The 16,426-nt window shown below is 40.6% G+C and overlaps 1 protein-coding gene across 2 annotated transcripts in view; it reads left to right on the top strand.

The window, feature by feature from the left end:
* Positions 1–16,426, top strand: part of COG5 (component of oligomeric golgi complex 5) — a 375,810-nt gene that overhangs the window by 313,345 nt on the left and 46,039 nt on the right. For both annotated transcript variants that reach the window (XM_062174782.1, XM_062216926.1), the window contains exons 15-16: positions 10,382–10,492; positions 14,316–14,378. In XM_062174782.1, coding sequence (XP_062030766.1) covers positions 10,382–10,492; positions 14,316–14,378 — 174 coding nt within the window. The remainder of the gene's footprint in view (positions 1–10,381; positions 10,493–14,315; positions 14,379–16,426) is intronic.

Raw genomic sequence — 16,426 nt, 5'->3', positions numbered from 1 at the left:
ATTTGTGAATGAAGGTGAAATAAAGACCTTTCACAGCAAACAGAAATTGAAAGAATTTGTCGCCACTCGTCCAGCCCTGCAAAAGATGCTTAAAGATGTGTTACATACAGAAACACAGAAACACGGTCACCAATATGAAAGAAGGTAAAGGAAGGAAACCTCACAGCAAAAGAGCACAGGAATCTCAAACCAGATATTAGAAAATATCTTTGGCAAATGGCAGGGCAAAGTTACTCCTTCTCAATAGTCACATTGAATGTTAATGGCTTGAACTGTCCAGTTAAAAGACACCGATTGGCTGATTGGGTTAAGGAACAAAACCCATCTTTTTGCTGCTTACAAGAAACTCATCTTTCCAACAATGATGCATACAGACTGAAAGTGAAAGGCTGGAAAAAGATATACCATGCCAACAGAAATGAAAAAAGAGCGGGCGTAGCCATCTTAATATCGAACAACATAAACTTTACCACAAAAACTGTCAGGAGAGACAAAGAGGGGCATTATTTAATGATTAAGGGATCCATTCAACAGGAAGATATAACGATTATCAATGTATATGCACCTAATCACAGGGCACCAGCTTATTTAAAAGACTTGTTAAGGGACTTAAAGGGAGACTTAGACCCCAATACAATAGTACTGGGGGAGTTCAATACTCCACTCTCAGAGATAGACAGATCAACAGGACAGAAGATCAACAAGGAGACAGCAGATTTAAATGACACTATAGCCCAAATGGATCTAACAGATATCTACAGAACATTTCATCCTACATCTAAGGACTTTACATTCTTCTCAGCAGTACATGAAACCTTCTCTAGGATTGACCACATACTAGGCCATAAAGCAAGTCTCAGCAAATTCAAGAGAATTAGAATCATACCATGCAGCTTCTCAGACCACAAAGGAATGAAGTTGGAAATTAGCAACTCGGGAATCCCCAGAGCACGTGCAAACACATGGAGATTGAACACATGCTCCTGAATGAACAATGGGTCATAGAAGAAATTAAAAGAGAAATCAAAAATTTCCTGGAAGTAAATGAGGATAACAGCACAACATACCAAAACCTATGGGATACAACAAAAGCAGTGTTAAGAGGAAAATTTATATCAATAGGTGCCTACATCAAGAAATTGGAGAGGCACCAAATAGATGAGCTTTCAAGTCATCTCAAGGATCTAGAAAATCTGCAGCAAACCAAACCCAAACCCAGTAGAAGAAGGGAAATAATTAAAATCAAAGAAAAATCAACAGGATTGAATCCAAAAAACATTACAAAAAATCAGCCAAACGAGGAGCTGGTTTTTTGAAAAAATAAACAAAATTGACACCCCATTGGCCCAACTAACTAAAAAAAGAAAAGACCCAAATCAATAGGATCAGAGATGAAAAAGGAAACATAACAACACACACCACAGAAATAAAAAGAATCATCAGAAATTACTACAAGGACTTGTATGCCAGCAAACAGGGAAATCTATCAGAAATGGACAGATTCTTGGACACATACAACCTCCCTAAATTGAGCCAGGAAGACATAGAAAACCTAAACAGACCCATAACTGACACAGAAATTGAAACAGTAATAAAGGCCCTCCCAACAAAGAGAAGCCCAGGACCAGATGGATTCACTGCTGAGTTCTACCAACATTTAGAGAAGAACTAACTCCAATTCTTCTCAAACTATTCAGAACAATCGAAAAAGAGGGACTCCTCCCAAATTCTTTCTATGAAGCCAGCATCACCTTAATTCCTAAGCCGGAAAAAGATGCAGCATTGAAAGAGAATTACAGACCAATATCCCTGATGAACATAGACGCAAAAATCCTCAATAAAATTCTGGCCAATAGAATGCAACAACACATCAGAAAGATCATCCACCCAGACCAAGTGGGATTTATCCCTGGTATGCAAGGATGGTTCAACGTCCGCAAAACAATCAACGTAATACACTACATTAACAGACTGCAGAAGAAAAACCATATGATTCTCTCAATAGACGCAGAGAAAGCATTTGATAAAATACAACACCCTTTCATGATGAAAACTCTACGCAAACTGGGTATGGAAGGAACATTCCTCAATACAATCAAAGCAATATATGAAAAACCCACGGCCAACATCCTATTGAATGGGGAAAAGTTGGAAGCATTTCCGCTGAGATCTGGTACCAGACAGGGATGCCCACTCTCACCACTGCTATTCAATATAGTTCTGGAAGTTTTAGCCAGAGCTATTAGGCAAGAAAAAGAAATTAAAGGGATACAAATCGGGAAGGAAGAACTCAAAGTATCCCTCTTTGCAGATGATATGATTCTTTATTTAGGGGACCCAAAGAACTCTACTAAGAGACTACTGGAACTCATCGAAGAGTTTGGCAAAGTAGCAGGATATAAAATCAATCCACAAAAATCAAGAGCCTTTGTATACACAGGCAATGCCACGGCTGAGGAAGAACTTCTAAGATCAATCCCATTCACAATAGCTACAAAAACAATCAAATACCTTGGAATAAACTTAACCAAGGACGTTAAAGATCTCTACGATGAAAACTACAAAACCTTAAAGAAAGGAATAGAAGAGGATACCAAAAAATGGAGAAATCTTCCATGCTCATGGATTGGAAGAATCAATATCATCAAAATGTCTATTCTCCCAAAAGCAATTTATACATTCAATGCAATACCAATCAAGATACCAAAGACCTTCTTCTCAGATCTGGAAAAAATGATGCTGAAATTCATATGGAGACACAGAAGACCTCGAATAGCCAAAGCAATCTTTTACAACAAAAACAAAGCCGGAGGCATCACAATCCCAGATTTCAGGGCATACTACGGGGCAGTTGTTATCAAAACAGCATGGTACTGGTACAGAACAGATGGATAGACCAATGGAACAGAATAGAAACACCAGAAATCAATCCAAACATCTACAGCCAACTTATATTTGATCAAAGATCCAAAACTAATCCCTGGAATAAGGACAGCCTAGTCAATAAATGGTGCTGGGAAAATTGGATTTCCATGTGCAGAAGCTTGAAGCAAGACCCATACCTTTCACCTTACACAAAAATTCACTCAACGTGGATTAAAGACTTAAATCTACGACCCGAAACCATCAAATTATTAGAGAGCATTGGAGAAACCCTGCAAGATACAGGTACAGGCAAAGACTTCTTGGAAAAGACCCCAGGAGCACAGGCAGTCAAAACCAAAATTAACATTTGGGATTGCATCAAATTGAGAAGTTTCTGTACTTCAAAAGAAACAGTCAGGAAAGTGAAGAGGCAACCGACAGAATGGGAAAAAATATTTGCAAACTATACTACAGATAAAGGGTTGATAACCAGAATCTACAAAGAAATCAAGAAAATCCACAACAACAAAACAAACAACCCACTGAAGAGATGGGCCAAGGACCTCAATAGACATTTTTCAAAAGAGGAAATCCAAATGGCCAACAGACACATGAAAAAATGTTCAAGATCACTAGCAATCAGAGAAATGCAAATCAAAACCACAATGAGGTTTCACCTCACCCCGGTGAGAATGGCTCACATCCAGAAATCTACCAACAACAGATGCTGGAGAGGATGTGGGGAAAAAGGGACACTAACCCACTGTTGGTGGGAATGCAAACTGGTTAGGCCACTATGGAAGTCAGTCTGGAGATTCCTCAGAAACCTGAACATAAACCTACCATACAACCCAGCCATCCCACTCCTTGGAATTTACCCAAAGGAAATTAATTTGGCTAATAAAAAAGCCACCTGCGCATTAATGTTTATTGCAGCTCAATTCACAATAGCTAAGACCTGGAACCAACCCAAATGCCCATCAACAGTAGACTGGATAAAGAAATTATGGGACATGTACTCCATAGAATACTATACAGCAGTAAGGAAAAATGAAACCCAGTCATTTGCAGCAAGATGGAGGGATCTGGAAAGCATCATGCTGAGTGAATTAAGCCAGTCCCAAAGAGACAAATATCATTTGTTTTCCCTGATCGACGACAACTGAGCACCAAAGGGGAAACCTGTTGAAGTGAAATGGACACTATAAGAAACAATGACCTGATAAGCTTTTGTCCTGACTCTAGATGTACAATGTAATACTTTATCCTTTTTAGTATTTGTTGTTGTTGTTGTTGTTCTAGTACTAGTGGTTGAACTCTGTAATTAACACACAATTATTCTTAGGTGTTTAAATTTTAACTGAAAAGTGATCCCTGTTAAATTTCAGAGTGGAAAAAGAGAGGGAGGAGATGCACAATTTGGGACATGCACAATCAGACTTGCCCCAAATGATGGAGTTAGAAATGTGCCAGGGGATTCCAATACAATCCCATCAAGGTGGCATGTACCAATGCCATCTCACTAGTCCAAGTGGTCAATTTCAGTTCACATTCGATGGCTTGGATAGGTCTAAGAAACAAAGGGATCACACAAACAAGACAAGTGTCTGCTAATACTAACTGATAGAATCAAAAAGGTAGAGAAAGATCCAGCATGGGAAGTGGGATACACAGCAGACTCATAGAATGGCAGATGTCCTAAACAACACTCTGGCCTCAGAATCAGCCCTTAAGGCATTCGGATCTGGCTGAAGAGCCCATGAGAGTATTGTAGGCATGGAAAGCCAAGATACCATGGAAAAGAAAAAAAGAAGAAGACCTAAATGAAAGATCTCTGTGAGTGAGATCCCAGTGGAAAGAACAGGGCCATCAAAGAAGGAGGTACCTTTCTCTGAAGGGAGGAGAGAACTTCCACTTTGACTGTGACCCTAACGGAATAAGATCAAAGTCAGCGAACTCTAAAGGCTTCCATAGCCCTGGCAACTCATGACTAGAGCCTAGGGAGATTACTGACGCCATGAACAGGAGTGTCAAATTGTTAAGTCAGCAACAGGAGTCACTGTGTACTTACATCCCATGTGGGATCTGTCCTTAATGTGTTGTCTAATGTGCAGTGATGCTATAACTAGTACAGAAACAGTATTTTTACACTTTGTGTTTCTGCGTGGGTACAAACTGATGAGATCTTTACTAATTATATACTGAATCGATCTTCTGTATATAAAGATAATTGGAAATGAAAAACAAAAAACCTGGTGTTAAATTGGAAACGGCATAGAAAATTAATTAATTTTTAAAAAATATTATGTAGGATCTCTGCCTTTAATGTGCTGTACACTCTTATTTAATGCTATAACTAGTACTCCAGCAGTATTTTTTTTTTCACTTTGTGTTGCTATATGGGGGCAAACTGTGAAATCGTTACCTAATTTATACTAAACTGATCTTTTGTATATAAAGAGAATTGAAAATGAATCGTGATGTGATTGGAAGGGGAGAGGGAGCGGGAAAGGGGAGGGTTGTGGGTGGGAGGGAAGTTTTGTGAGGGGGAAGCCATTGTAACCCATAAGCTGTACTTTGGAAATTTATATTCATTAAATAAAAGTTTAATAAAAAAAAAAGAAATTGTACAATGGAATAGCAGTCGCAATAAAAAGAAGGACAAACTTGTAAAACCGAATATGCAGGTCTGGGGTTGTGACTTATGGGAAAAGCTGCCAGCTGCAATGCTGGCATCCCATATGGGCTCCGGTTCAAGTCCCAGCTGCTCCACTTCCAATGCAGATTTCTGCTATAACCTGGGAAGGTAGTAGGATGGCTCAGGAGCTTGGGCCCCTGCATTTGTGTGGGAGACTTGGGTGAAGCTCCTGACTTCGGCCTGCCACAGTCTGGGCTTGTCGCAGCCACTTGGAGAGTGAGCCAGTGGGTAAGAAATACCTCTTTCTGTGTGTCTCTCCTTCTCTTTCACTGTAACTCTTTTAAATAAATAAGTAAATAAATCTTTTTTAAGAGAAGGAAAACAGAAATGCATACACTGAAATATTTAGGGGTAGAGGGCATAGTGTATGTAGAAAATACATTACACATACGCATGTATGTGTGTGCAAGAAAGAATACAAATAATAAAGCAAATGGAGTAAGACATTTAAAAATTGATAAATCTGGATAAAGCGTATATGTTTCTTACATTACCATTTTCTTTTAAAATGTTTTAATAGACATGCAAATTACACATATTCATAAGTTGCCATGTAATGTTCTAATACATATATACACTGTCCAGTTGGGGTAAATATTTCTGTCTCCTCAAGCATTTAACATTTCTTCATAGTGAAAACATGTCCTGGGGCTGGCGCCATGGCTCACTTGGTTAATCTTCTGCCTGCCGTGCCAGCATCCCATATGGGCGCTTGGTTCTGGGCCCAGTTGCTCCTCTTCCAGTCCACCTCTCTGCTGTGGCCCGGGAAGGCAGTGGAGGATGGCCCAAGTGCTTGGGCCCCTGCACCCACGTGGGAGACCAGGAGGAAGCACCTGGGTCCTGGCTTCGGATCGGCGTAGTTCCGGCCGTGGTGGCCATTTAGGGGGTGAACCAATGGAAGGAAGACCTTTCTCTCTGTCTGTCTCTCTCACTGTTTAACTTTATCTGTCAAATAAATTTTAAAAAAAACAACCCATGACCTACTTTGGTTTAACAGAGAAATATGCCGTACATTCACATTATTTATAGAAGCTGCTGTGCAGTGGAACCCAGCACTTCTATCTAGCTGTAACTTTGTACTTATTAATCAACCTTTTCCATTTCGCCTTCCTGTCTTCCCTCCCCAGCATCTTATAACCCTCCTTATACTTTTAACTCCTTGTGATCACCTATTTTTATGCCCCACCTATGAGTGAGATCATAGTGAGATAAGTGACACTTATCTTTGCTTGTCTAATTTCACTTTAAATGGTTACCTCTGGTTTCGTGTATGTTGTTGGATTCATTATTCTTTAAATGTTGAGTAGAATCCAGCACTGAAGCCATCCAGTCCTGGCCTGTTTGATGGGAGGCAGACATTCTGATTCAGTGTCCTGACTTAATATTGTCTGCGTAGGTATTTTGTTTCCTCATGATTCATTCTGGGTAAGGTATATGTGTTCAGGAATGTGTCCCTTTCTTCTAGAATAGCAAAGTTGTTGCCTGTAATTGTTCATAGTAATCTCTGATAATCTTTTGTATTATTGTGGTGTCAGTTTTTTTAAAAGATTGATTTCTTTATTTGAAAGTCAGGGTTACACAGAGAGAGAGAGAGAGAGAGAGAGAGAGAAGGAGAGAAAGAAAGGGGGGGTGGGGAGAAGGAGCCAGGAGCTTCCTCCAGGTCTCCCACACAGATGGAGGGGTCCAAGCATCTGGGCCATCTTCTGCTTTCCTGGGCCATAGCAGAGAGCTGGATCAAATTGGAGCAGCCAAGACTCGAACCTGTGCCCATATGGGATGCCAGCACTGCAGGTGACGGCTTTACCAGCTGCACCATAGCACTGGCCAAATGTGGGGTCACATTTAATGTCTCCATTTTCAGCTCTGATTTTTTTTGTATTTTGTCAATTTTATTTATCTTTTTAAAGCTCTTCATATAGACTTTTTAAAAATTTTTTAAGTCTTTAATGTTATTTGTGTTCTGAGTTTTATTATTTCTTTCCTTCTGCTAATTGTTAGTTTGATTATTTTCTTTGTTTTCTGATTCCTTAAAGTCTAGTGATAAATAGTTTGAGAACATTCTGCTTTTTTGATGTAGGCATTGATTGCTATTAACTTCCCTCTTTGTTCTGCTTTTGATGTATCCCACAGATTTTGGCATGTTGTATTTCCATTTTCATTCCTTTTGGGAAATTTTTTAATTTCCTTCTTAATTTCTTCCTTGATTCATTGATTGTTCAGCAGTAAGTTGTTTAATTTCCATGTGTTTATGCAGTTTTCAAAGTTTGTCTTGCCACTGATTTCTAGTTTATCGCATTACTGTCAGAAAAAAACACTCGATATGATTTCTCTTTTCAATTTATTGAGACTTGTTTTGTGACCTGCCACGTGATCTGTACTGGACAGTGCTCCACGTGCTGTTGAGAAGAGTGTGTGTTCTGCAGCTGTTGGTTGTCGTGTTCTGTAGATATCTGTTAGATTCTACTGATCTAAGGTGCAGTTTAATTCTGTTGTTTCTTGGTTGATTTCCTTTCTGGATATCTATTAACTTCTGAAAGTATTTTTTTAAGATTTATTTATTTTAAAGAGTTATACAGAGAAAGAAGGAAACACACACACACACACACAGAGAGAGAGAGAGAGGTCTTCCATCCGCTGGTTCACTCTCCAGCTGGCCGCAACAGCCAGAGCTGTGCTGATCTGAAGCCAGGATCCAGGAGCCTCCTCCAGGTTTCCCACATGGCTGCAGGGGCCCAAGGACTTGGGCCATCTTCTACTGCTTCCCCAGGCCATAGCAGTGAGGCGAATTGGAAGTGGAGCAGCCAGGACTTAAACTGGCACCCATATGGGATGCCGGTGCTGCAGGTGGTAGCTTTACCTGCTATGCCACAGTGCCATCCCCACTGTAATAAGCTTTTTTTCTTGTGAAATACAGAACACATAAACTGAAATAGATTTATCCCATTGATGTAAGCTGAAATAAACCATAAATTGAAATAATAAGAAATTTTTTTCCCTTCGCCATTTCTTTGTTGGTTCATCAAAATTGTTTGCAAAGAAACTTGAGAGAAGCCAAGAGAAATAAGAATTTAGAACTTGCACAGCGAGGGCTCCTAACTTGAGTAAGTATAGATACATACTCAGCCTCAGCTCCTCAGTCTGCCGTACCCCTGCTGCTGCTGACCGTTGGGTGTTAGCTCCACCATGCAAGCCCTTCTCCATCCTTCCCACAGCTCTGAGCCTATCCTGTGCTTTCCTTGGGAGCTCTTAGCATCCTGCTATTGTTACTTCACCACACTGTAGATTAAATCTAATGTATGGGCTCTTCTGTAGGTCTAACCACTATTTTTAACATAATTTCCACAAGAAAGTATTTTTTTTTCAGACCACCAACTGAAAATGACCATTTTAGAACATAACTTGATTACAAGTTAAAAATTCTCTGTGTCCATGAGGGAAGTCAAAATCATATTGGAGTTATTTCATCTGGTGTCACAAAGTCTTGTGTTGACTTAATAATCACCATCATGGGTTGCAACTTTAACAAAGGAGTATTGTCTTTCTTTTCATTGCCATTGCCAAACTAAGTTCCTATTAGTTTCAGCTTTCCTGAGAGGGCACTTTTTGTGTTTGGTATCTCATCTACATGCATAGAGTGAGTTAAATTATGTTTTCTATATCCTGATCAAATTTAATTTACCTTAGCAATTGTTACAGAAAATTGGACTGAAATCTGATCATTATGAGAATAATTAGTTAATATGTGGATTTTTTTCCTAAACCTGAGTGTAATAGTTCTGGATTAAATCAATAAAGCATTCTATGACTTTTTCCCTAAAGCTGATACACTTAGAAGTAAATCAAAGAGCAGGAGTAGAAAGTTTTTTTTTTTAATTTTTTTTTAAAGATTTATTTATTTATTTGAAAGTCAGAGTTACACAGAGAGAAGGAGAGGCAGAGAGAGAGGTCTTCCATCCGCTGGTTCACTCCCCAATTGGCCACAACGGCTGGAGCTGCGCCAATCCGAAGTCAGGAGCCAGGCGCTTCTTCCAAGTGTCCCATGCGGTGCAGGGGCCCAAGGACTTGGGCCATCTTCTACTGCTTTCCCAGGCCATAGTAGAGACCTGGATCAGAAATGGAGCAGCCGGGACTCAAACCGGTGCCTATATGGGATGCCGGCACTGCAGGCGGCGGCTTTACCTGCTATACCACAGCGCTGGCCCCAGAAAGTTTTTACTACTTGTAACACTCCTACTGGTCATCTGTGCCCAGTATAAATCTTGGGTAACTTCCTTTTTTTTTTTAACTTTTTTTAAGTCTGTGAAAAAATAAAAATAATATCCTATTTCTGCCACCTATTTCATTGGAGTGTTAGTATGGCTGTCAAGTATATATAGGATATAGATTTATTTTTCTTTCTCCCTCCCTTCTCTCTCTCCTTCATTTTTTTGATGTCATATTTCTGAGTTTTTGAATAGGAAAAAAAAATCCTCTGGGCAGTTTCCAGAAGGTATTCCTTCGGGTTACCACACTAATGTATCAGAATAGCTGCACACACTGGGCATTTGGGTCACACCTGCCTCAGGGGCCCATCAGCTAGGATATATTAACAGAAATGTTCTTCCTGTGTACAGATAATCAGGCGCCCACATCCATGGTGTTATGTCCACAGAGATTGCTTGTTCCTAAAGTCAAAACCTTTAACTTTACTTGAATAATTTCAGTTAGCATTCTGTCTGTTAAAAATGCAGGAACTTCTTTCCAGTTAAAGAAATTCTTCTTTAAAGATCCATGAGAACTGTCATTCTAATAGTACCTTTTTGTATTGAATTCTTACAGCTCTCCACACAAGGAGATGCGAGTCAGGTGATTGGACCTCTTACCGAAGGACAGAAAAGAAATGTGGCAGTGGTCAACTCACTGTATAAGTTACACCAATCAGTAACAAAGGTAACTTTTATTTTTATTTAATTAAGTTCTTTTGAATTAACTTTGACTTCTTGTTTATTCTGTCTCAAGTTTAGACAACTTAGGAATTATTTAGTTGGAAAAGAATACAGTGAAAACATAATCATTAAGTAAGCTGAGGCATTAGCTGTTTCTAAGCATCATGACCTTTATTATTTGACTTTCTGTCTATATATTTGTTTTAAAACACATCAAGTGTAGATCCACAAGGTAATCCACTTGAACGGATCATTTGAGGGAAAATCATACATGTTTCATACTTATTGAAAAGCAGAATTTGCTAATGTGTGGGTGGTAGTAAATCATAGCAAAACTCAAGAAAGGCAGGATAAGAACTCTCAAGCTTTCCAACATGTCATAAAGGTTCTATCTCTGCTCCATAAAGGCAAAGAGAGGCTGGCACTGCGGCTCACTAGGCTAATCTTCCGCCTGCGGTGCCGGCATCCCAGGTTCTAATCCCAGTTGGGGTGCTGGATTCTGTTCCGGTTGCTCCTCTTCCAGTCCAGCTCTCTGCTGTGGCCTGGGAAGGCAGTGGAGGATGGCCCAGGTCCTTGGGCCCTGCACCCGCATCGGAGACCAGGAGGAAGCACCTGGCTCCTGGCTTCAGATCGTCATAGCTCCAGCCTTAGCGGCCATTTGGGGGGTGAACCAATGGAAAAAGGAAGACCTTTCTCTCTGTCTCTCTCCCACTGTCTAACTCTGCCTGTCAAAAAATTTAAAAAATAAAATAAAGCAAAAGAGGCAAAGAGAAACTATATTATAAATAGCAAAATTTTATCATATAATCACTGATGATTGCTTGAAAGCAGACCATTTGCTTTCTTTCTTGCTGTTGTTCTACTAAAGCTTTTTTTTTTTTTTAATTATTTATTTTTTTGACAGGCAGAGTGGACAGTGAGAGAGAGACAGAGAGAAAGGTCTTCCTTTTGCCGTTGGTTCACCCTCCAATGGCCGCCGCGGTAGGCACGCTGCGGCCGGCGCACCACGCTGTTCCAATGGCAGGAGCCAGGTGCTTCTCCTGGTCTCCCATGGGGTGCAGGGCCCAAGCACTTGGGCCATCCTCCACTGCACTCCCTGGCCACAGCAGAGAGCTGGCCTGGAAGAGGGGCAACTGGGACAGGATCGGTGCCCCGACCGGGACTAGAACCCGGTGTGCCGGCGCCGCAAGGCGGAGGATTAGCCTAGTGAGCCGCGGCGCCAGCCTCTACTAAAGCTTTTAAAAGACATGGCCATGGCCGGCACTGTGGCTCCCTTGGCTAATCCTCTGCCTGCAGCGCCGGCACCCTGGGTTCTAGTCCCATTTGGGGTGCCAGATTCTGTCCCAGTTGCTCCTCTTCCAGTCCAGCTCTCTGCTGTGGCCCGGGAAGGCAGTGGATGATGGCCCAAGTGCTTGGGCCCCTGCACCCTCATAGGAAACCAAGAGGAAGCGCCCTGCTCCTGGCTTCGGATCAGCGCACTGTGTTGGCCATGGCGGCCATTTAGGGGATGAACCAATGGAAAAGGAAGACCTTTCTCTCTCTCTCTCTCTCTCTCTCTCTCTCTCTCTCTCCCTCCCTCTCCATCTCCCTCCCTCACTCCCCTCCTCTCCCCCTCTCTCCCTCTCTCTCTCACTGTCTAATTCTGCCTGTGAAAAGAAAAGACATGGCCAATCCTTAACTTACTTACCTCCATATAGGGTTGTCCCTCGTTGCCAGTGTAGGATAGATTCCAGCACACACATGTAGACCTCAGCTGATTGTGGTCTTTTGGATGCTTAATGGAGAATGGAATTGGGAATAATGAGAGGAAAGAGGAGGGGTGGGAGTATGGGTGGGAGGGTGAGTAGTGGGAAGAATCACTGTATTCCTAAAGTTGTACTTATGAAATGCATGGAGTTTGTATTCCTTAAATAAAAGGTTTCTTTGTGGGGTGTGGGGGAGAAATAAAGTAAAAAAAAATTTTAGATGGTCAAATCCATTATATAAAATAACATAGTATTTCCATAAATCTACCCAATTACTTTGAATCATCTCTATATGTACCTAACACAGTGTTAGCACTATATAAACAATTGTTATACTGTGTTCTTTAGGGAATAATGACTAGATTAAAAAGTCTGTATGTGTTTAGAACATACATGGTTGTTTTTCCCTGAAATGTGTGGTTTTTTTTGGACAGGCAGAGTGGATAGTGAGAGAGAGAGAGAGACAGAGAGAAAGGTCTTCGTTTACCATTGGTTCATCCTCCAATGGCCGCTGCGGCCGGCGCATCTCACTGATCTGAAGCCAGGAGCCAGGTGCTTCTCCTGGTCTCCCATGCGGGTGCAGGACCCAAGCACTTGGGCCATCCTCCACTGCCTTCCCGGGCCATAGCAGAGAGCTGGCCTGGAAGAGGGGCAACCGGGACAGAATCCAGCGCCCCATCCGGGACTAGAACATGGTGTGCCGGTGCCGCAAGGCGGAGGATTAGCCTGTTAAGCCATGGCGCCGGCCCGAAATGTTTTTTATCTTTGGATTTGGAACCTATGGAAACGAAGAGTCAGCTGTATTGTTTAGTTTGTTTAGTTTAAACTATATTCTTAAATACTAGGAAGGTAACACTTTCAGTCCCATCCATGACTTTTGAGGTACTTGTGTTTGATTATTCTTTGTAGATCATTTTCAATATAGTAAATACGAAGATAAATATTTAGAAGACCTGAAGAAAGCTATAGGTTGGATGATGTTCTTTAAAACTTGATCTCTTATATGAGCTTTAATATACTAGATTGTATTTTCGATTATAAGTGATTGTTACTTATTTAACAATTTTAACAAATCCTTTGACCTATTACAAATACACAGTTGGTATATTTTTTATGGTAAACAAAATGTACTTTAAAGCATTATTACTATGAGTGAACACAATCTGTCTTCCAAACTCCTGGCAAAACTTGAAACTCAAAGTCTTAAATTAGTGGTGCCACAGGGTCTAAACTTAATCAAGTCCCGGCGTTTGGGGAGTAGGCCTTGGCGGGGTGGAGGGGATCTGGGTCGCTGGAGGCCTGCCTCTCATGAGAATGGTGGATGGTAAAGGCTGAGTGCAGCCCAGCCTCTCTGCTGCCTGGCTCGCCATGTGATCCTTCCTTCCTCATCAGAGGTGAAACCAGGAGCTGCTCTATCTTGAACTTGAACCTCCCAAACTGGGAGCTATGTAAACCTTTTGTCTTTATAAACTTAGTTTTTTTTAGGTATTTAAATGTAGTGATAAAAAGCTGACTATACAGATGTTAACAGGTAAATCTCAGAAAAGTTATCAAAAACTTTCCTGTTTTCTTTAATCATTACTCTAAAGTACCACAAGCATTCAAAAGATTATATTATGTTTAGCCTGGTTTAAATGTCTTTGTTGATATTTTCAGTTTTCAGAATGTGTGTATTGATTTGTAAAAATCAAAGTGTCTGACATTTGTATTTTAAAGACTTGTTGAAAATTAACCTTAAGAAATGTGAATTTTTTTAAAGAAATAAATAAATATGGCTTTATCCTGACCTTTTGAAGTTAAAACTTCATATTTCATCTATCTTATGTGAATAAAGAAAAAACAAAGCTTCTAGTATTCGTGATGTTTTAATTATCTGAAGGGTGTATTTTCTTTATACCTGCAAGTATTTCTCAACATATCTTAACAAATATTAATGCATTTTTAAATCATGTATATTACTATAATGATAATATTTTACATGTAGCTTGTGGAAACAGCTTTGTTCTGTTCAATATTAGTTCTTACAAATTAAAAAAAAAATGACTTCAGCAAAACTGTAACTGGATCAAAACCTTGTTCTAGGTGGTTTCCAGCCAGAGCTCCTTCCCAGCAGCAGCTGAGCAGACTATAATTTCAGCCCTCAAGGTAAAATAATTGAATTTAATCTTTGACTCTGTACATCAAAATGGTTTTAGAATTATTTGTTTGGCTAAGTGGGAGATGTTGTATTTTTAAAGTAATTCAGAATCCCCTATATAAATATACCAACATTATTATGTTGATAATTATCTTAAAGAGAAAGGACACATGTGTTTTATTTTCTACAATTTAAAAATATTCTTTTGGTGTTTACAGATTGCGTCCCACATACGATGTTTCTATACATGGAAGCAATCATCTTTGATGCATTTTCTGTCTCTTGGAGCACTATAGCCCAGTCTTATCTCAGTAAAGTACTGGTTCTTCACCAGCACAGTTGTTCCCTAGGGAACATGGGGCAGTATCTGGAGTTGTTCTGGAATTGCCATGACTAAGGATGCCACGTACTGAAAACAAAGAAGTATCCAACCCAAAATGTCAGTAGTGCCAGGGCTACTTGAAAGTGTGTCTGGAAGGTGTAAAATCAAGATATATTTCCATTCTTAAAAATATACTAATATATGAGACAGGCGCTGTGGCCTAGTAGGCTAAGCATCCGCCTACAGCACCAGTGTCCCATATGGGCCTTGGTTATGTCCCAGCTGCTCTTCAATCTGGCCCTCTGCAATGGGCTGGGAAAGCAGTAGAGGATGGTTCAAGTATTTGGGTCCCTGTACCTGCATGGGAGACCCAGAAGAAGCCCCAGGCTCCTAGCTTCAGGTCGGCTCAGCTCTGGCCATTACAGCTATTGGGGGAGTGAACCAGCGGATGGAAGACTTTTCTCTCTGTCTCTCCCTCTGTCTGTAACTCTGCCTCTCAAATAAATAAATAAAATATTTTTAAAGATATTAACATAAATATGCCTCTTTTCTAATAATCAGGTTATTTACTAAAAAAATACTATTGATATAAGAATCAGAATCATAGTTGACAATAGGTAACTTTTTTTTTTTTTTGACAGGTAGAGTTATAGACAGTAAGAGAGAGAGACAGAGAGAAAGATCTTCCTTCCGTTGGTTCACCCCCCAAAATGGCCACCACGGCCAGTGCAGTGCCGATCCAAAGCTAGGAGCCAGGTGCCTCCTCCCGGTCTCCCATGCGGGTGCAGGGGCCCAAGCACCTGGGCCATCCCCCACTGCCTTCCCAGGCCACAGCAGAGAGCTGGACTGGAAGAGGAGCAACCGGGACTAGAACCCAGTACCCATATGGGATGCCAGTGCTGCAGGCAGAGGATTAACCAAGTGAGCCATGGTGCCGGCCCCAACAATAGGTAACTTTAGAAAACAAGCGAATTGTTCATTTTTATAACAATAGTAGATATCCTTTAGCACCTGCTAATTTAAGATATGCATAGGCACATTTTTAAATATTACAACAACCCTTCAAGTTATATATTATGTTCTCATTTTGTGCATCTTAGAAATAGTCACTTTGCCATGGTTATATAGCTGGTGAGCCTGTATCACATTAGCCAGAAAGACTTGTGTCTGCTACACCTAGCGTCCATCATTCATTCATTCATTTGTTCGTTTACTAAATATTTACTACTAAGTGAGTAACTAAGGCCACATAACACAGACTTTGGAGGCAAACTGCCTGTATATGATTCCCACCTCAGCTATTTGATCAGTTGCATGACCTCAGATAAGTTAATAAGCTGTCTTATTATTCCCTTGATTTCTTCATCTATAAAGTAGTACAGTATACCTACACAAGGTAAAAAGTGTCAACCATTAGATTGTGTTTAGATGACAGAGTTAAAACAAGGAAAATAGATAAAGGTCTACAAATGAACCTCAAGGAAAAAATACTTATTTTTTTTGCTTTGTTTTAAGTATTTATTGTATTTATTTGGAAGGCAGAGTTATAGACAGAGAGATCCTCCATCCACTGGTTGACTCCCCAAATGACTATAACAACCAGAGCTGGACCAACCTGCAGCCAGGAGCCAGGAGCTTCTTCTGGATCTCCCATGTGGGTCCAGGGGCCCAAGTACTTGGGGCATCTTCCACTGCTTTTCCCATGCATGTTAGCAGGGAGCTGGATTGGAAGTG

The sequence above is a fragment of the Lepus europaeus genome, chromosome 1, assembly GCF_033115175.1.
Source record: "Lepus europaeus isolate LE1 chromosome 1, mLepTim1.pri, whole genome shotgun sequence".
Classification (NCBI taxonomy): domain Eukaryota; kingdom Metazoa; phylum Chordata; class Mammalia; order Lagomorpha; family Leporidae; genus Lepus; species Lepus europaeus.
Note: the sequence above shows the minus strand (reverse complement) of the source record. Positions and strands in the feature narration are given on the sequence as shown.